Consider the following 21,152-nt stretch of genomic DNA (forward strand, 5'->3'; position numbering starts at 1 on the left):
TCGATCCGCATAAAGGACATCTCATATCCTCAATCTGAAATCTTCTTCCAATCTATAATCTAACAGGGAGCGCCTTGGACAGGATACTCCACCAAAGAATCTTATGTCTCTCTAGTATTTTACTATTCCATAACTTGTTCCAAAGCGACGTAGCCACCTCACAGTGACGAGCTCTTTCCGTACCCTGAGCAAGATATGCCGATTTACACAAGAATCGTCCATTGGCCTCCAAAGTCCACACCCATCTATCCTCTCCCTATCCTGAGGGGTTTCCTCCTTTTAAGACTGCCGCAACAGTTTTCTGATCAAAAATATTGTTTAATTTGTGAACATCTCATATGCCAGAGGTTGTAAGGAGGTCAGCCACTTAGTTATTGTTTGTCAGGATGTCACCCATTGGTTTCGGGACGAAACCTTTATAATGAGGTATCCAAGGATCCCTCCAGATGCTAGTATTTCTTCCATTAGCCACCAATTTTGCATTGGCTTTAACCACATTTTTCCAAAATTAGGAATTAGAGTCTTTGTATCTACAGCAGAGAAGATCCTTCCCTCTTAAATATTTGGCCTCCAAAATTTTATAACATAAAGACTGGCATCCAGTCAGAATCTTCCACCCTCACTTGGCCAAGAAAGCAGGTTCATTTCTTTAGTTTTCCGAAAAACTAGGCCTTCTAGAGACTTAGGAAGACAAAGTTTATCACAAGCTCTAAGATGGAGCCTATGATTCCCCTGCTCAAAACCCCACCAGAAGTCCCTGACCAGACCATCAATCTAGTTCACAATCCGATCAGAGAGTTTGGTAGTTTGCATGGCATAGATCGGAAGCGACAGGCCCACAGACTTAATGAGCGTAACACGACCCGCTTTAGACAACGTCTTTGCCTTCCAGCCTTGTAGTTTAGAGGTAAGACTGTCAAGGATGAAATTGAAGTCCGCATCTTTTTTGCCTAGATCTGAAGAGAGGCAGGCCTAAGTACTTAATGACCCCCTCCGGAGAATCAATGCCCAAAGCTTCCTTGATACCTCTCCTCATGCCATTGGGGGTATTATTGCGAAAGAATATTGATGTTTTGAGCTTATTGAATTTTTGACCAGACCAAGAACAAAACTTCTCAAGGCAGTTCCAAAACTTTTCACATTATTATGTGAATATTTTAATACCTATTATTTTAGTTATATTTTCATAATTATTTAAATTATGTGTAATTTTTTTAGGCTAATTTGTAATTTTTTCTTTTGAACTTTGACATGTACTAAATCGTGCCCCCTGAATTTTTTTGGCCGTTAAAAATTTCCCCCGAACTATTGAGATTGTTAAATTTAAGGACTTTTGTCTAATGAGTACATAAACAATCACTGAAACAGTAAAATTGAATGAAATTAGACAAAAGTCCTTAAATGTAACAATCTCAATAGTTCAGGGGGAACTTTTAACGGCCAAAAAAATTCAGGGAGCAGATTTCGGTACATGTCAAAGTTCGGGGGAAAAAATTACTAATTAGCCTTTTTTAATTTTTTTTAATAAAATTTTGTATAATTTTTATTTATTTATCTTAATATTTAAAGTATATTTTTTATTAGATAGATATAATTTTTTAAAATATAAAAATATTAAAAAAAGAGAAAAAAATTATATAAATATTATATTTTATATAAAATAAAAATTATTACGACGAAGTGGTTTTATAAATTTTTAAAGTACAAATAAAACTTACATATCCTTCATCATGTTGGATATATCTGATATACACCTTTATACCCTACATCAACAATCACATTAAGATTATTTCCATTATCCAAATTTTTACACAAGGTGACGTGCATTCATTTGGGTGACACGTGACAAATTTCATCACCTGGACGGAAGATTCTACCCTTGATGAACATTGCAGGGAGATTAAGCACTCAAAGTTAGCAGAAATTGGGGCATCTAAACAAAGCATACACGAACACCCGACCAGCTTCCAGCATGTGAGCAGTTCGCATGTACCGACCAGTAAATGTGAGTTAGACAATTTAAGAGATACATCTAATATATCCTCAAGCTTGCAAGTCACAGAAATATTTCTAAATTCATGGGATAGTTTCGTGGTAATTACGAAAAAAGAAAACATACCTAGTTTTTCATTCTGCTTATTGTAATTATAGAAAGTAAAGAGATTTTCCATTTTATTCCTTATTGATTTTGGAAAACTAATTTGAAATAATTAATCTCTATCAATACTGGACTCATCTCACTATTCAGAGACATAAATTTCATTCTAAGAAAACATACGAGAGAAATCTAGATTTAAGAGTAAATTACTCAGAGATCATTGTAAGAGCTTTAGAGAGAGATCAAGGTTTTCTTATTCATCTACTCACAAGTCAATACAACTAAAGGGTAGTACGCTATTACCATCATCAAGGGATCGAACCTCTATAATTTTGGTATTTTCTTTACTCTATATTATTCATACTTGTTATTTTAATTATTTTTAATCACTTTAATTTGACTCACTGTCGTTGGCTAAATGCGAGGTTAACATTTTGATATTTTTATTGAGAGAAAAGAAACACAAGTCTTTGTTTTGAGTCTTTTTCAGGAGACAAGATGGTTGTGCAAACACGGAGAAGAAATCAAACTGAAACAACGGATCCAATGGCTACATATCCAAACATGTAGACACCTACAAACCCCAGAGATCCAGCCAAGACGGACCCTGCTCTGACTAATCCTCAGCCAGTAACAAGTCCACAAACAGTAGGGCAAGGAGTAACTACCCCTCTGGCTGGGTTCACTTCATGCATCCAAGAAACTAGAACTACTAGCATTCGGACTGAGAAAACTGCCCCCCAGTACTAGAATCCCATCTACTACAAATTCTCAAAGGCTAATCGGTAATGACACCGAACCACAGAACTTGCGAGCTGTACTAGGGAAAATATAAGGCCACAATAACACTCTTCATTACGATCAACAAGATACTAGAGCAGCTATAAATTTTTCATTTTTAGAGAAAAGATGTCAGTTCGAAGAATGGAGGGATCGAGAGATGGAAATCATGAGAGCCCAACAAGAATTAATTGACAATCATTCTAGACAAGTCGTTGTATTGATCAGGAAAGCCTACCAAGCCACCGACCAACAACCAATAGCAGATACTTACATTCCTTTTGGGCCACAACACGGGCCAGAAGAATGTCTTGTTGAACACACCCAATAAACCCAAGTTAATGGACCGTCCAATCCAAGGCCACAAAATCAAACTATGGGCTACACGGTATACGAGCAAGTTTTGCCACCCCGTTACTTGGGAGGAAATTGATTCATGGGTGTAAAGTAGAAAATAGTGCTCCTATTTTGTCTCATGTGTTCTTTGCGGACGATATCTTTTTTTTATTATAGAGCTATGGAGAATGAGGTTTCAAACATAATAAAGATGTTGGATGTTTTTGCCAAAGCTTCTGGACAACAAGTCAATTTTTACAAGTCATTTGTATTTTTTAATACTAATACTTCTAGACAAATGAGACAGACCATCTGTCTTAGGATGGGTATTCAAGAGGTAGATGAGAAGAGTAAGTATCTAGGCCTCCTGAGTGCTATTGGAAGAAATAAAAATGTGGTTTTTAGCTATTTGACTAACAAAATTCAAAATTGGATATAGAGTTGGGAGAATAAGTTCCTAAGGAAGTTCTTATTAAGTCAGTGATTCAAGCACTCCCTACCTACACTGTGAATGTGTTTCTTATCCCTGTTGGTATTTATCAAGAGGTTGAACGATCTATAAGCAAGTTTTAGTGGAGATCGAATAACAACAAAGGTATTCATTGGTTGAGTTGAGAAAAGCTCTCTTTGCATAAGAATAGAGGAGGAATGGGGTTTCATGACTTTAGAGATTTTAATTTAGCTTATTGGCTAAGCAAGGGTGGAGGCTTCTTACTTGTGGGGAAAAATTTTCAAAGCAAGATATTTTGACTTAGGAAATTTTCTTTCTGCATCACTGGGAAGCAACCCAAGCTACATCTGGCGAAGTGTTTTTGAATCCTAGGGGTTGGTTTGGGCTGGTGCAAGAAGATTGGTTGGAAATGGTTCTCAAATAGGTATCCTTACAGAGACTTGGCTTGTTGATGATGTGAACCCTTACTTTGAATCTTCTCACCCAGTTCTAGTTGGCAAAATGGTGAATACCTCGATGAAAGGGGATAAATTGGAATAGGATGGAGATGATTTTCTCAGATGTATTAAGGGAAAGAAATCAGGAGTTAATTTGGAAAATTCCTCTTTCTAATTGTTGTGAGGGAGATACTTGGTATTGGATGAATGACAGTGATAATCAACCAGGTAATTCTGGTTTTTGGAGGAAACTGTGGCAACTTAAGCTTCCTCCAAAGGTTTAAAAAAAAATTAGGGACAGTATGCATAAACAGTCTTCCAACCAAGTTTCAACTGTCAACCAAACATGTACCAACACTACTACAAATATTTGAATTCGCGACGATCTTGAAAACAGTTTTTTTCGGGGACCATCACTAAAAAAAAATTAAGCAACTATTTTAAATCGTTGGGAAAAATGAGTATTCCCGACGGTTTTGAACAGTAGCTACAACAATAGGTGACGATTATTAATAAAACACGAAAATTAAAAAAAAAAATAGGTATACCCAATGGTTTAAAGTATAGCCGACAGTTTTAAACATCGAGAAAACCCATATTTGTAGTAGTGCAATTAATTCCTCTTGCCCGATCTGTTTAGCTGCTCTAGAAACTGCTCTTCATGTGCTGGTTCGTTGCAATTTCGCTCAAGACTGTTAGAGACGATCTCGTGTGCCTACTGTAGCTGCTGCTGCAATGTCTTTCACCAACTGATTTGAGGAGTGCTTGGAGACTTGGAACATGACTGATAGCTTGGAAGTTATCATGGTTTTATGGTCAATTTGAAAGGTCAGAAATGACCTGGTGTTGAATTCAAAACTGCCTACAATAGAGGAGGTGCTTACATTAGCAAAACTCAACTACGTTGATTGGTATAATGCTCAAAAACAGGAATCAATTACTCATACTGAACCTAATATGGTTTGGGTTGAGCATTGCTCCCTTTCACCCCCCCCCCCCCCGAATTTCCTATCATCAAAGTTAATGTTGATGGAGCATTTTTTTTTTCTAATGAGAGACGTTTTGGTGTTGGTTTTGTGACACATTCAGCAGCTGGTATGGTCTCACAAGCTTACAAGCTAAGACTGTGAACAAGTTAGGAGTGTTTCAGCCTCATGAGGTAGAAGTCATTGGTGTGAAAGAAGCTTTGAGTTGGATTAAAGCTAATGGATGAATGAGTGTGATTGTTGAGTCGGACTGTCTTAGAGTCATTACAAATTTATAAAATAATAAACATATGGCTTCTACTTATGGTCATATTATTTCAGAGTGTAAGGCTTTGATTACCATGGTTGGTAATGTTTCTTTTAGTTTTGATAAACGATCTGCAAATAGAATTGCATATTTTTTGCCGCGATCTTCTCTTGTTGAGGCTGATCGTATTATTAGTAGTATTTTTTTATCTAGTATAATTGTATCTTTTATTTTGGATGATTTGAATTAATAAAGTTTCCATTATTACTAAAAAAAAATGTATATATACCCCTCCTTTCTATGTGGATCCGTCCATGATAATATGAGATCATCACCTAAAAATGAGGTGTGAACATTATTAGATATATTTGCTGGTCAAGCGTATACGTAGAGTTTTGCTTCTTTTTTTTTTCTTTTTTTCTTTTCAATATTTTGTGTAAAGTATGAAAAGGCAATGATGGTTAGCTTTGAAGAGAAGTAAAAGAATAAAAATTGCTTCAGTTATACGTTAAGAAATAGTATTGAATACAATAATAATGGACGTTCTTATACATTGTAGTGGTAATTGGCATAGTGGTTTGTTTGTTTTGACAAGTTAATATACATGTATATATAATATATTACTCAATTTTGATTTTAACTTACATTATTTAATTTTCATTTCAGCTGCGTTGATAATAATTAAGGAGGCTCCTAAACATGTACAGTTTTAGTAGATAATAAGCTTACTTGGATTTGGATTGAAAGATGAAGTGTCTTCACATTGATTGGAAGAAAAAAAATAAAATTATCATGTCAAGACCCACCTTCATAATTTAATTAAAAAAATAATAATATGCCAAACATGATATTTTTTTTTTAAAAAAAAAAAAATATAATAATAACAAAACAAAATATGATATTTTTGTAAAGTTTTTTATTTGGCTTGGGAAAAGTCAAGCAACTTAATTTTGATGCAATCTTAATCAATCGTGATACTATATATTATTTAACTAGTAAATAGGCTCTGCTTCCCGTGCGGCGATTAAATTATTATATAAATATTAATTGAACAGTAAAATCAGTACGTATCAAATAATTTTAAATTTATTTTTATGTATTGTGTGTTATGTAACTATGGTAAAGAGTCAATTTTTTATGTTTTGGTTCAATGTTCCTTTGCTCATTCATGTTGGATTAAATTTGCGTTGGGGGTTGGCCATTCTGCAGCAACCAACTTTTTTGACTAGTTTATGGAAGTGTTGGCAGTAGGCAATATAGGGTTAGTTGAAAAAACTGTCATGGTTGGTTGGGCAATTTAGAAGGCTCGAAATGATATGCTATGGAATGGTAAAAGCTGTAGTGCTAGCTGCTGATGTTGTTTGGCTGGCTCGTACCATACTTCGACAATGGACTTGTGCTCAATCTAAGCGGTTAGATTTTGTTTCTCTGGCCTACAACCGTATTGACACAAGGGATAACTGGTCCAAACCAGCTGCTGGATAGTTAAAAATTAATGTGGATGGGGCTGTTTTTGAAGACACAAATAAGATTTGTACTGGTTTTGTAGCACGCGGCTGTGATGGTCGTATAATCGAGGCGTTTTTAACTATTTCCTCCATAAGTTGCCAACCTGAAATTGCAAAAATTCTAAGTGTCAAAGAGGCACTTAGTTGGATAAAGAGGAATAACAAGTCAAATGTCATTTTAGAGACGGACTGCATTTTAGTTGTTCGAGCTATTCTTAGTTCGGTCTCTATGCCTTCTATTTTTGGTTTGTTTGTTCAGGATTGTCAGTCTATTTTATCTTCTTTAACTAATGTTTCTATTGGTTATGTTAAACGGTCTTCTAACAAAGTCGCGCACTGTATGACATGTGGTGCTTGTTATTGGTCAGATCGTCTTTTTACTGAGAGTGATGTTCCCCTTGTTCTTCAGTCCATTGTATTAGCAGATTTTTCTATCTAATAAAGATTTATTAATTTTATCCGAAAAAAAAATTATTTTTATGCATATATTTTTTTAAATAATATATTTATTAAAAAAATAAATCTATATTGAAAACTTTAAAGAATTCAAAAAGAAAAAAAGTTATCATACAATATTTTATATAAATGAAAAATAACGTATTTTTTTTTAAAATGTTATACATTATAATGAAAAAAATTAGAAACTGAACAATCCTTACACAAAATAGAGATCTAAAACAGAAAGAAGGTAACAAATCATATAATTTTAAAATAACTATCATCGTATCTCATTTCTAGTCACCAACTGTATTTAAAATTGATGTCACCACCGTATCTCACTTGTAATCATCATTAATATCATTTCTAATAAGTTCGCTCTATCCATAAAAATTAGAGAGATTTTAGAGTGTCATATCACCGCTTTATTTTTCTCCTTTATATATATATATATAGAATATATAGATGAGATAATTACATCAAATATTATTTTATGTAAAAGAATTATACTTTTACATCTAGATATATTTTTTTCTTACGGTTTTTTCATAAAAAAAATAACATGAAAATAATAAGATGATTACATAAAAGTAACAGTAAAATAACATCAAAACAACAATAAAAAATAACATACAAATAATGAAAAATCAATAACAAATTAACAAGTGTATAACATAAAAATACACCGTTTCAAAAAAACAAATATAAAAATAGATCAAAAAAATCATATTTTCGGTAAATAAAATCATAAAAAACGTAAAAATATTTAAAATTCCATACAACCGTATTTTTGTAATTTTTTTTTTGTTATTTTGTGCATTTGTGGAATAATCCCTTACTTAACTAATGCTAATTAGGATTTTTACCCCCTAAACATTGACATGTACCAAATCATGCCGCATGAACTTTTTTGACCGATAAAAATTCCCCATGAACTATTGAAATTGTTGGATGTAAGAATTTTTGTCCAATCACATTCAATTTTAAATAATTAGCAATTTTACCCCCCGAACTTTCGACAATACTGATTTTATCCCCTAAAATATACGATTTGCTAAGAATCCCCCTAAACTTTTACATTTACAAATATTTAGTCCTTCTATTAGATTATGTCTCATTATTCCGTTTAAATGATGACATATCTTTGTAAATTAACAAATTTATCCCTTAAACTTTAAAAACTATCAAATTGTGCCTCCTCAAAATAAAAATGAGAAAGATTCAACATTGTTTTTAGTAAATTTTTTAAAAAAATAATTTAGATCTTAAGAAAAAACCATTTTGAATGATTAAAAAAATTAAAAAAAATGAATTAAAATTTTAAAACTAATTAAGCGATTTAAAAAATAATTAATTTTTATTAAAAAAATTCATTTTGATATTAAAAATTTAATTTTTGTAAAAACTAAATTTTATGGGAACAAACTTGAGTGTATTTTATTTTTTTTCAAAAAATGTAGAATTGTTGAAGTAAACATAATATTTTTTTAGTTTAATATATAATTTTTTTTTTCAAAGTACTTTTAAATTTTTCGTTGATTTTTAATTATTTTTCATTATTTGTTGAGATATGAGTTTATAAATTTAAATAAGTTTAATTTTTCTTCAAAAAATCATAGTTTATTTAAATTATTTATTAGATTCTCAATAATTTTAGTTTAATTTTTTAAAATACGTGTTTATAAATGAAATAAAGTTTGAAAATATTTTTAGGAATAATTTAAGTTTTTTTAAAGTAAAATTAATACTTTTAGTTAATTTAATATTTTTATTAAGTTTTTTCTAATAATTTTTTATTTTTTTTAGAATTAATAAAATATTATAATTGCTTTAAACAAATAGAATATTATAATCATTATAACTATTTTTTTTTTAATAAAAGGGAGCAAAATTTTATATTAGTGAAAGTTCAGAGGGTAAAAATAGTACTTTTCAACGGTTAAAGAAACGGAACCTAACAGAAGCGGCATAATTATATAACTGTTATATTTTAGGGAAATTTTTAACAAGCCATATATTTTAAGAGATAAAATTAAGTAGTGTCGAAAGTTCAGGGGACAAAAATACTAATTATTCTTCAATTTTATTAATCCAGTGATTGTTTATATACTAAATCATGCTCCTCACACTTTAATATCTATCAAATCATGCCCCTTGAACTTTAACATGTACCAAATCATGTTCCCTGAATTTTCATTCATGTTAGACTTTCTTTACTGAAATCGGATAAAAATCCTTAAATTTAATAATTTTATAATAATTCAGGAGAATTTTTAACGACCATAAAGTTTAGGGGTATAATTTGATACATCAAAATTTGGGAATAAAAATCCTAATTAACCTTTAATTAAATATAATATATTTATGTATGTGTGAGGGAGTGGGAGTGATTTAAGATATTATATTCCAATTAAAAGAAGTTGATGAGAAATTGTATCATATACTATTCCCCGCCCATCCATATGAATGAGAAAAAACATGTCCTTGAGCTATAAACTTTATATATAAGTACTCCTTCATTCATGTTAGCAAACAATTTCCAAGCACGCGACATTCAGGGGAGCCGCATGGTGGTGTGCTATGGGTCTACTCAAAACCGTTCCACATGAGATACACATCCTTGACTTTATCTCAAATGATGAGAGTTGGATCATTTTATTAAAATCTTATTTCACCATATATATATATAGGGTATTTTCACCATAGGTCCTAATGTATTGCACTTATACTCTAGGGAAACTATTTTCACTAATCATAACTTAAAAGAAATTATGTGTACATAGCTTTTGTTGGAAAAAAGCATAGGAGATTATATTGTTTCAGTTTAATGATTGATATTTGACAGAGTCAAATTAAGTTTGTTTGATAATAGACACGTAAGTGATTGGCTGGAATGGGCCTATGGGTCTGATATTTGAATTTGTGTTTATGTGATAAGTAAAAATGTTAATTTATGATTCCATTCTTATAATTTCTATCATTTGCAAAATCAATTAAATATATAGTAAAAATATCTTCAGTTTCTCATTAAATATACATATATATCTTAAACTTTAAAATTACTTTTTTTTTTTTGAATAAAATAGCAACTTTTTATTAAAAATGGTAATCATTCAGGATAATAGAACACACTTCAAAAGAACAATCTTCTAACTGAAGTGCACGACCAGACGAGAAACAAGAGCTCCTAGCAAGACAGTGAGCTGCTTTGTTTGCAGATCGTTTCACAAAACATAAATCCACATAATTCAAAGACAATAATAAATTACGAACATCAAGCATTAATAAACTAAATTGAGACGTCATAGGAATGTTACTTTGAATAGCATGGACACATAATAAACTATCAGTCTCAATGACAACATTTTGCCAATCATAGCGTTTGATCCAACTCAAAGCCTCCTTTATACAAATAATCTCCGCCACTTCGGGTTGAACCAAGCCCAGCTTTCCCAAGGAGAAAGCTTCAATCATTCGACCTTCACAGTCCCTGGCTAAGCAGCCCATACCAAAACGTCCTTCATTAGCAAACAATGCACCATCCACGTTAACCTTGATCTTGTTTCTACTAGGCTTCAACTAATGCTCAGATTTATTCCCATCTTCAAGCAAATGAGAAAGAGAGTTCCCTCTTCGTTCTTGAGCAGTCTTGTATTGATCCAGGCATGATCTAGCAGATGCCACAATGCTAGTAGCATTTGAACTCTTTTGCTGCCACACGACTTCATTTCTAGCCCTCCAAATTGCCCAAGCCGCCATAGCCAACTCTACCATTTCTCCTGCCTTCCCACGACTTTCAATCTCCTGAAGCCAACTGAAAAAATCAGCAACCATTGTGTTACCAATATCCACCAAAGACCTATTCCATCATGATCTAGCAAAAGAACAGTCAACTAGAACATGGTAGATAGTCTCATCTTCCAAATTACAAACGGGACAGACAATATTCACAGTCACATGTCTCTTCTGCAACTGATAGCAAGTTGGCAAAACACCTGAGGCAGCCCTCCACAAAAAATTGCAGACTTTCAGAGGTATTTTTGTTGGAAATTATTTTACTAGGATCTTAGATCTACTCATAAGTATGTTGATTAACACCCTAAATATGAACTTCTAAAACGATTATGAAATAAACACATATAAAGTATTAGAAACCTTACATTGGGTGCAGTGGAATTAAATGTCTCCTTCCGTTCAGATCTCTAACCCTTGTATCCTTTCTGTCGCAGAGTATTATCAAGATCTGAACCTGGATCTCTTTCTCTCCTTCTTTAGTGCTGAAACTCCTTCTTGTTGAATGTCTTTCTTCACGATCTTCCTCACTATGATTGAGGTATCACTTGCTGTGTGTGGGCACTACTCTAATTACTAAGTGGTTCGAAATTTCAAGGAAGAAGAAGAGCAAGGAGTGGCGGCTAGGGTTTAGAGAGAGAAGGCTCAGGTTTTTCTCTGAATGAAAAGTGTAATTTTCCTGAAGCCTTCACTATCTATTTATAGCATTCCACTAGGGTTAGGTTTGAATTATTTGGCATTAAAATAATGAAAATATCAGATGATAAAGCCTATTAAAGTGGCCGGCCATGGCTATATGGATTTGGGCCTCACTTTTTGCAATTTTGTAGTTTTATCATTTCTGCATCTCATTTTCTCAAAAACGCCAATTTTCAAATTCAACCATTTAAATGCCAATTCTAATTATTTAATAACTATAAATAATTATTAAATAATATTGTCATTTATCATATTTATTAATTGAACCATACAAAGTATCACCATTAACAAATATGCCCCTAAAACTCTTTCTTTACAATTTCTCTCTTACTTAGTGAAAAATTCACAAATAGACATAGTCTAATTTGAGAATTATAATTGATTAATCAAAACCAATTATATGAGTCTTACAAGCAATATTATCTCAACTAGTGGGGGGACCATGGGTCTATATAACCGAGCTTCCAATAAGCAGATCAAGAATTTATAACCTAAATTCACTGACTTATTAATTCTTCGTTGAATCCACGCATAGAACTTAGAATTGCACTCTCAGTATATAGAATGCTCTATATGTTCCACCATATAGACACATCATTAGTTATCCATTGTTATAATCCTAATTTGATCAATGATCCTCTATATGAATGATCTACACTGTAAGGGGATTAGATTACCGTTACACCCTACAATGTATTTTATCCTTAAAACACTTAAACCCGTATAAATGATATTTCAGCTTATGTGAAATGAGTACTCCACCATTTATTTTCGTTTGGTCAAGCTCGAAGGAGATCATCCTTTACTTACTATTCGCCAGATAGAAGCTATAGATTCCATGTTTATGTTAGCGCTCCCACTCAATTGCACTACCATGTTCCCAAAATGTACGTATCACCCTGACCTAAAAGTAGGCTTAACTAACAAATCAAAGAACACGAATAACCTCTTGAGATTGAGCCTAATCATAACAGGATTAAGATCATTTGATCTAGGATCAAATAGGCGATATTGACTTGAATAGATATTACGGTAAGTTTAATAAATCTAAGTCAAAGTTCAATATCGGTCCCTTCCGATGCATACTCCATGCACCCAACCTGAGCTTTACTTTAACCAATGCTCTTGAAAGAACATAGCATTTCTCCAAATGCAAGTAAACTCTATTGTAGATTATCATATCAGTAAAACCCTGTGTCTGATAAATCTAGGAAACTTTATTCACATAGTCATGTTTACTTTCCAATATGTTGACAACACAATAAACAGGATCAAGTATGTGAAAAGGGTTTCAGATGAATTTATAAATCAAATAGACAAGCAATTGATAAGGTGAACCAAAACATACACAAATGAATGAAAAATACTTCTGTTTCTTTATTGATGTTTAATAAAATGGATTACATTGAGATGGAGTTTTATTTAGGGCATAAAACCCAACAATTTTTAACTTCCAGATTGTGCGCCATAAACTCGAGGGCTGAGCAGCAGGCCAAGCTCCCTTAAGCACTTGGATATGTTTATACGCACTACTAACAATGTATCCCCCATGATTCTCGAACTTCCAACACCAGTTTTCATCCATTGTGCTATCACTTAGCTGAATAGATAGAATAAGATTCTGATCTCTAGTGTCAAACAAGTCCCTGATAACATCTTCATCCCAAGTTTTTGAATTAGTTTTGAGGAGGCTGCTTACAGATTGGTTAAACAGTGCCGGATGATCAGACATTACAAAAGGATTAGCATCAGGAAGTCAGGGATCATAAGAATAGAGACTAAAAAACCAGAACCTATTGAACGACATACACCAGAAATCAATTACTCTTTTGCCTCAAATATGCTTCGCCACACAAAACTATGATTGTCACCCAACTTAGCCTTTAAAAATGAATTGTCAGGGTAGTACCTTGCTCTGTACACACGCCCTACCATAGAAGAATCATGAGTCAATCTCTGAATCCCTAACCTCCAGTATCTTTGTGGGGACACATACGACTCCAACTCATCCAACTGGTACATTTACTTTGATTAGAGCACGTGCTCCACCGAAACTTTGCCATGAGTCGTTCAAGCTCCTTACATGTATCAATTGGTAATAAAAAAACACTCGTAGCGTAATTTGGAAGTGCTTGGGCAACTGATTTAAGGAGCACTTCTTTGCCAGCCCTTGACAGCAGCCCCCCCTTTATTTTTTTCCTCAGTTTATCTATAAGAAAGCCAAGAATGGCATTCTTATTTTTTCCAATCGAGTACGGTAACCCCTAATAAGAGCCATTTTCATCAGCTTCAAAAATACCAAGTAAGTCACAGGTTGCATCACGCACACCAACACTAGTATTGCAGCTGTAAAAAACTGAAGATTTTTGGAAATTAATCTTTTGGCCTGAAGCCATTTCAAACGTATACAGCAGTTCTTTGATGTTAAAAGCTTCCTCTTCTGTTGCTTTACAGTAAATATAACTAAGTCCTACAAATCTTCCAAATAAAGATAAATAAATAAATAAATAATAAAGACAAAGAGAGAGTGGATTAGTGAGAAAGAAGTAAAAACTACATTTTCCAATCTGAAGTGGTTGTAAGAAGAAAAACATCACACAAAGTAAAAGTACAATTTCAACCCACACAAAAAATTAAATTATACTAAAATCACAATATACCATAAAAATAAACATGAATATATATAAACATAAATATATATAAACAAAATTATATATAGATATAAAATATATATATATATACATTATACTAAAAGAGATCTATGTGAGTTTTGATTTGGGGTTTAAGATTTGGTCTCGTTGGGATGGGATATGAATATAGATATGGTTGATCTGGGGATTTGATATATATTAAAAATTAGTGGGTTTGGATTTAGTGATAATGTTTACAATTTGAGAGATGATGAAAAATAAATTTAACCTTTATACATATCAATATATATATATCTAAAGAAAATTGTTACTGAAGCTTTGGCTGGACTACGGGGGAGCTTGGACAAAGCTTGGACGGAGCTTCCACGCCAGTGAAAAATTCAGATTTGAGAAACTGTGAAATTTTTTTTTATACATGAGCTGAGATAGTGGTGGGATCTTGGATAGGAGCTGAGATGGGGAGAGAGCAAGAGATAGAGTGAGAAGATGAAAGATGAAGGAGAGAAGAAGAAGAGTCACGAAATGATTAGTGTTAAGATTTTTTTACACATATAAAACTATTACCGGCGGAGACCCGCCGATATTAGTGGGTTCTGCTTGTAATAGTATAAACAGGCAAATTATTGTTTTATTAGCGGCAGGATTCGCTGGTAAAATTCTGCCATTAATTATTTTCAAAGTAAAAAAAAGCGGGAATTTTCCCGCACAAACCACATTGCCCACTGCCGACGAGACATTCCGCCGGTAATAACTATTGTCTGCCGCTATTGTTCATTTTAATTAAAAAAAAAAAATTTGTTCAACTCTACTAGTAATAAGCCCATTAATATGGGTGGACATGCTCCGCCAATAATGTGTCTGCCCCTATTTTTAATTTTTCTTGTAGTGTTGCCTAACTAACTTAACAATCTTATTTCTTGCAGCTAGGGTTGTTCATCCGATCCAATCCACACTTTTTTGGTCAAACAACATCCAATCCGCACTAAGTGCAGATTTCATATTTTGGATCCAATCAAATTCGCATAGCAATTTAAATCCAATCCAATCAAATCCGCAATAGTGCGGATTGGATCGGTTGTTTTAGTGCGGATTGCATTTTAATATTTCAATAAAAATTCAAAATGGAGAAAAAAACCCAGCAATAACGCAATTAAAATAGATTTAAAATTTAACAAATAAACAATTGTTTCGTAATCTCCAACAACACATTAGACTCCCATAAGTCATAACAGTAAAAAAAAATACAAGCATGTACCATCTTCTAAATTGAACAACCAGTACCTACACACTTTTGATCTGCAAGACCTGATTGCAAATGCCCCAAATAATTCTGAATAATCAAGCAAACACAAAAGACCAATGAAAATTAAATAAAGATCGACAGCTTAATGGGAATTCACAGCAATGCAACTCTACATATAGCATAATTTAATGTCCAATTTCTTATCATTGATGTTGACTCTCTCGTGTTTCAACAATACCTTTATCAAATCCAATACTTAATAAGTTTTCTTCAAATTTCATATCATTAGAGGCCCAATATCATTTTGAGCTACCAGATTACTTTTCCTAAAAGATGTTTGGACCAGACAAAATTTCCTACTACCTCTATTTCACAAATCCTAACCCTCAAATCTATCCAATAACTAAATTAAATTTTGTGGCATTCACTAATCCTTTTTAGTCATTGTTATTCCATCCACACTCAATATCAGTCCATGTCACTCGAAACCCAATAATCATTTTATATCATATTCCATGGTTATTATTTATATATGTATATGTGTAGGATTTTAAAAGAAACCCATAATTTTAATGGTGTTGATTCAAAGCAAAGACTATTCATTTATATCACAACAAATATTTCGCATCTTACCTTCGACTGTAAAGACGATCGTCGACTAAAGAGATGGTCGTTGACTGAAGAGACGAGTTAAATGGATCGTCGTCAGCTGAGGAGACGAACTGGTTAGTGAGGGCAGCAAGGGCGTGGGTGGGAGTCGACCGTCGATTGAGAAGATGGACTGGTCGGAAGGGCATGAGTGGGAGTCGACCGTCGACTGAGAAGATGGATTGGTCGGAAGGGCGTGAGTGGGAGTCGACCGTCGACTGAGAAGAAGTGAAATTTTTTTAGGTTTAAGTTTAGGTGTTGTCGAGAATCTTTTGACGGCTGGAAGGAGTGAAACTATATTAGGTTTTTAGTTCTAGAATTTTTTTTTAATATTATAAGAAAATTAATATAATATTATATATAATATAATTTTTTAAATATATATATAATTAGGTGCGGATTGGATTGAATCGGTTACTTTTTGAGGTCAAACAACATCCAATCCGCACAAGTGCGGATTTCAGATTTTCAATCCAATCCAATCCGCACAAGTGCAGTTATCCGCATTTTGCGGATTGGATTGGATTGGATATTTTGTGAACAGCCCTACTTGCAGCTACCGACTTTAGGATCTTGATCTTAAAGCCTATAAATACCACTGACACTTATTATTTCGTACACAATGATGAGAGAGAGAGAGAGAGAGAGAGAGAGAGAGAGAGAGAGAGAGAGAGAGAGAGAGAGAGAGAGAGAGAGAGAGAAGATTGAGAGGTAGAGAGATGAAGGTACTGAGAAAAGAGAGAGATTGAATTTGGGTTTCGCATGAAGAATCTCTTGTAAATGAAGAAAATTCTTAGGTAAGAGTGTAAACACTTTAAGAGAATCCAACAGACAATTTATTCTTGCTCAATCAATAAAGAAGATTTAGTAGTGTTCCAAAATTGGAGTAGAGCCATATTTCACATCAATCTATCTGAACCTGTATATATCTTGGGGTGTTGTTTTTATCGTTTTACTGCTTTAATCATTTTTAAGATTTTTCATACTCTTTCATCTCTGTTTTTCTTCAATTAGTGTTTGTAATTTGTTAATCTTATCATAATTATTTGATTGTTTAAAGTTAAAGTTAATTTAATTATGCATCATTAATTGTAATTTTTCAACATGAAACTCCACACTTCCATCAATAAAAAACTCATTTTAACTTAAAAAAGAAAAATTAAGAAGACATTAATTTTAAAATTATTAAAGAAAATGTAAATTTTAATTAAACTCATGAGAGAGCAGTAGTGGTGGTGGTGGGGGAGTTATGATGATTATTCTTGGTGTTATCGTACAAAGTCTTCAGCAATTGCAAACCCTTTCTTCTACCACGACCACTGCATTCACCTTCCAAAGCCAACTCCACCGCACGAGCCACCTCTTCGGCGGGCGCAGTCGTTGCTGCCTCTGCCACTCCTTCCCACGCGCCACCATAAATCACCCCAAGCACACTTATTGCGTATTCCTTTTCCCTAGCTGAACTCCGCCCCATCATAGTCACCATCACTGGCACTGCAAGCGCGTGTGCCCTTACCGCCGCAGCTCCCTCGCCCACAGTGCACATGAGCTCCAATGCCGCCATTGCTCTCTCCGCCGCTGCTCCCTCCAACTCGGGCGCTGACTCGATCACCGCCGCTACAGCTCCCGCCTCCACGGCAACTCTCCGGTTTCGCTCCGCCAAGCAGAGAGCTAGCAAAATCTTCGACGCAGGTTTCGCCCCAACCTGAGAAATTAAACTCCCCACTACACCGCGCATCAACTCCGGCGGGCATTCAGGATCGGTCGGCGGGTTGGGAACCAGAGATCTCTCTAGAAGTTGTAGGGCAGATAACTGATCCGAATCCGACCCGACGCTTAGTTGGAGCTCAGCTGCGTGGAACACTTCTTGGAGGTTCGTGGGAGAAATAGGTGGCGGGCCGTAATGGTGACCAGTCTGATCACTTTCCTCCGGTGTTAAATCGGATTCGGATCGTATATTGATATTACGAACTGGACAGTTTGGTAGTGGGAAACGCCATTGTGTGAAGCTCTGAGACGTTGAGGAAGAAGAGGATTCGGATTCGGGTTGAAGGTTAGGTTGGGTCGGAGGAAACGTTGATGGCGGCGGCGGTGGAGGTAGTTCGGCAGAGGAGAGAGGGAGAGAAGGAGGATGAGGTGTAGCACTGGTGGGGCTGAGTACTGTTTGAGTACAATGGCCGAAAAAGCCACAAGAGAAGAGTTGGGTTTTGAGCTTTGGTTGATGAGATTTCATGATGAGAGAGAAGGTGAAGATGTGTTAATGGCGGAAATGGGCTGAGATTGAAGTTGATCAGGGTGAGGAAATGGTGGGGTGTGTGTACAGTGTACTACTGCAGAAATAAACTGTATAGCCGTCCCTAGTGTCAGTGTCTCACTTTTGAAAATTTGGAAAAAATAATATTAAAAACAAACAAATGTCACGTGGCAGCTTCTGGTGCTTCCACATCTTCTTCCTAATATATTTCCCGCGCGTTGTACACAACACAACACGAGTTTGTTAGTATATTAGTAAAACGTAGACATTATTAGTGTTTTATTACATTATATTATTTTAGTATTATTTAAAGTAATATTATTTTGTTATTGATTTATGTAAGTACTGAAAAATTATATTATTTTTACCAAAAATTTAACTTTAGCCTAATTTTGTACTTAGAATCTGGAGTTAGGGTAGGGAACCAGGCATTCGATAGAAGGGGCATTCAATACTGGCATTCGTATGTGGGACTAGATCAAATTTATTTGGGATCTTAATAAAAGGGGCATTCCTGAGGGGGATGTCTTCCTTTATGCTTAGATTGGTTGTTGACACCATCTAGAGAGTTCGCATTGAAAAAGTACACAATAGTAGTCCAGTTTATGTGAAGAAATGTATTGACATTATTTGTTCTTTTTATGCAGATTTACATACTACTATTTTCTCTTCCCCCGCCCCGTACTCAAAGGAGGCTTGTAAGCCACTCCCACAGGATTAGATCAAGTTGAATTGCAATGTTCGAGTAGGGCTTGATATTTAAATTTTTCTGATGTTTTATGTGGGGAGGCGGCGGCTTGCTGCTTGGCTCTTTCGGTGGCGAAGGGATTGAAATTTATCATTGTGGAGAGCGACTCTAGAGTAGTTATCAATGCTCTTAAAGGGAATGTTTCTCTTTGGGCAATTGAAAACTGTCTCACTTTGTAATAGCTCTTCTCACTCGTTTATTAGTTGTAATTTTTTTAATATCAGTAGATCTTGTAACTATGTAGCCTATAATGTGGCAAAATGGGCCTTTGCCCACCAAAAGTTTGGTTTTATTCCACTTTCAACCATTCTTACAAACTTATTCTGATTATAAGTTCCCTTTTTTTTTTTAAGAAAAAAGGTCAGGGACCCAAGTCCATCTCCAATATTATAATGTATAAAATAATACAATTCATCACATTGTATTAAAATTTATAATTATAATAATTAATACATTACAATATTACTTATTATTTATTATAATTAATCTTGCTAATATTATTTATTGCTAATATTATATTATAATTAATCTTGTAAAGGTAATCATATCCAGATTCAAGACCAGTGAGAGTAGACTAAGACTAGTATATAGTAATAGTAATTAGTATGGTTGTAATATAACTCAATACTATTTTACAGCTTTTACTTTTCTTACAGCTTAGGGTTCAGGTAAAGGAAGAAAAAAGAGAAAAAAGGGTCTGAAATGAGAGTGGGATGGGCATGGCCATACTCATACTCGTACTCAGGTATGGCCTACCTAACATGGTTAGTGTCAGAGAGACAGTCAATAATTTGGAGTGCAGAAAGTTTTGTTTCTGGGCCTCTGGGCTAACACAAACAATGTCATGTCAGGATGGGCCGGCCGGCCTTGGATTCAAAGGGACCCAAAGAAGTAGATACTATAACATAAACGGAGGAGTTGATTTGATCTGACTTGGTCATCTCATCGAGTGTGTGTTCTGGTACAACCACATACATATTCATTGGTTTGGTTTGGTTCTACCTATTTTATGACAAAATAAGATACAATTAGAATCATTCGACACACACATCCATGAGAATAAATACACGGTTTACTTTGTAAAAATATTTGACAAGTCCTTTTCATCTTTATTTAAATAATTAAATGTACATTTAATATAACAATACCCAACTAAATTATAATAGCAAGTCACGTTCAGCCACTAAGCCAAATATAACTAACTATTTGACATATATATTACTCCAAGGTGGACATGATTAGTCAAAAAGAGGTTCACTTCTCTCATCACAACAACTCACAACGATGCTTTACGATGCCCTATTAGAGGTTACGACCATTCGTATGGATTTACAATAAACTTTTTACACTCACAGTAGTAGCTAGGGACCTATTCATCCCCAAGAAGCGTACGCCCAGCTATATCCTATATATGGCTAAATTCTTTGTGGTGGACCTGGATGGGATGGCCCCTGTACTATATGCCTTCAAAATTCAACTTAGTGCTTAATTACTGAGACATACTGTGGTTGTTTGTACTACTCATGGAAACGTCACAATCTATCGTTCGTCTTGGAAGTGAAAATTTCAAAGTGAAGAGCTAAACGGACAACATCAACCCTCAAGTGATGGACATCAGGCTCACTACTACCGCTAGGATCAAGTTCCAATGATCAACCCATCTTTTTTTCTCCATTTTTATTATTTACCGTGTACAAGGATATTATGCTTTATTTAACCCAAAATCAAGTGGGCAAGATTGAAATTTATCCCAAAAAAAAAAAAACTTGTGTATATTTCGTCCCATATCATTTATGTGCGAGTGAAATGTAAGATTTAAATTACACTTATTGCTAT

General features: G+C 34.2%; 1 protein-coding gene across 1 annotated transcript; it reads right to left on the reverse strand.

The window, feature by feature from the left end:
* Positions 1 to 17,364: 17,364 nt before the first annotated feature.
* LOC115699347 (uncharacterized) lies at positions 17,365 to 18,776 on the reverse strand. Its single transcript, XM_030626705.2, has one exon. The coding sequence runs from the start codon at positions 18,545 to 18,547 to the stop codon at positions 17,528 to 17,530; it is 1,020 nt and encodes a 339-aa protein (XP_030482565.2). The 5' UTR covers positions 18,548 to 18,776; the 3' UTR covers positions 17,365 to 17,527.
* Between the last annotated feature and the right edge of the window lie 2,376 nt (positions 18,777 to 21,152).

Source organism: Cannabis sativa, chromosome X, assembly GCF_029168945.1.
Source record: "Cannabis sativa cultivar Pink pepper isolate KNU-18-1 chromosome X, ASM2916894v1, whole genome shotgun sequence".
Lineage (NCBI taxonomy): Eukaryota > Viridiplantae > Streptophyta > Magnoliopsida > Rosales > Cannabaceae > Cannabis > Cannabis sativa.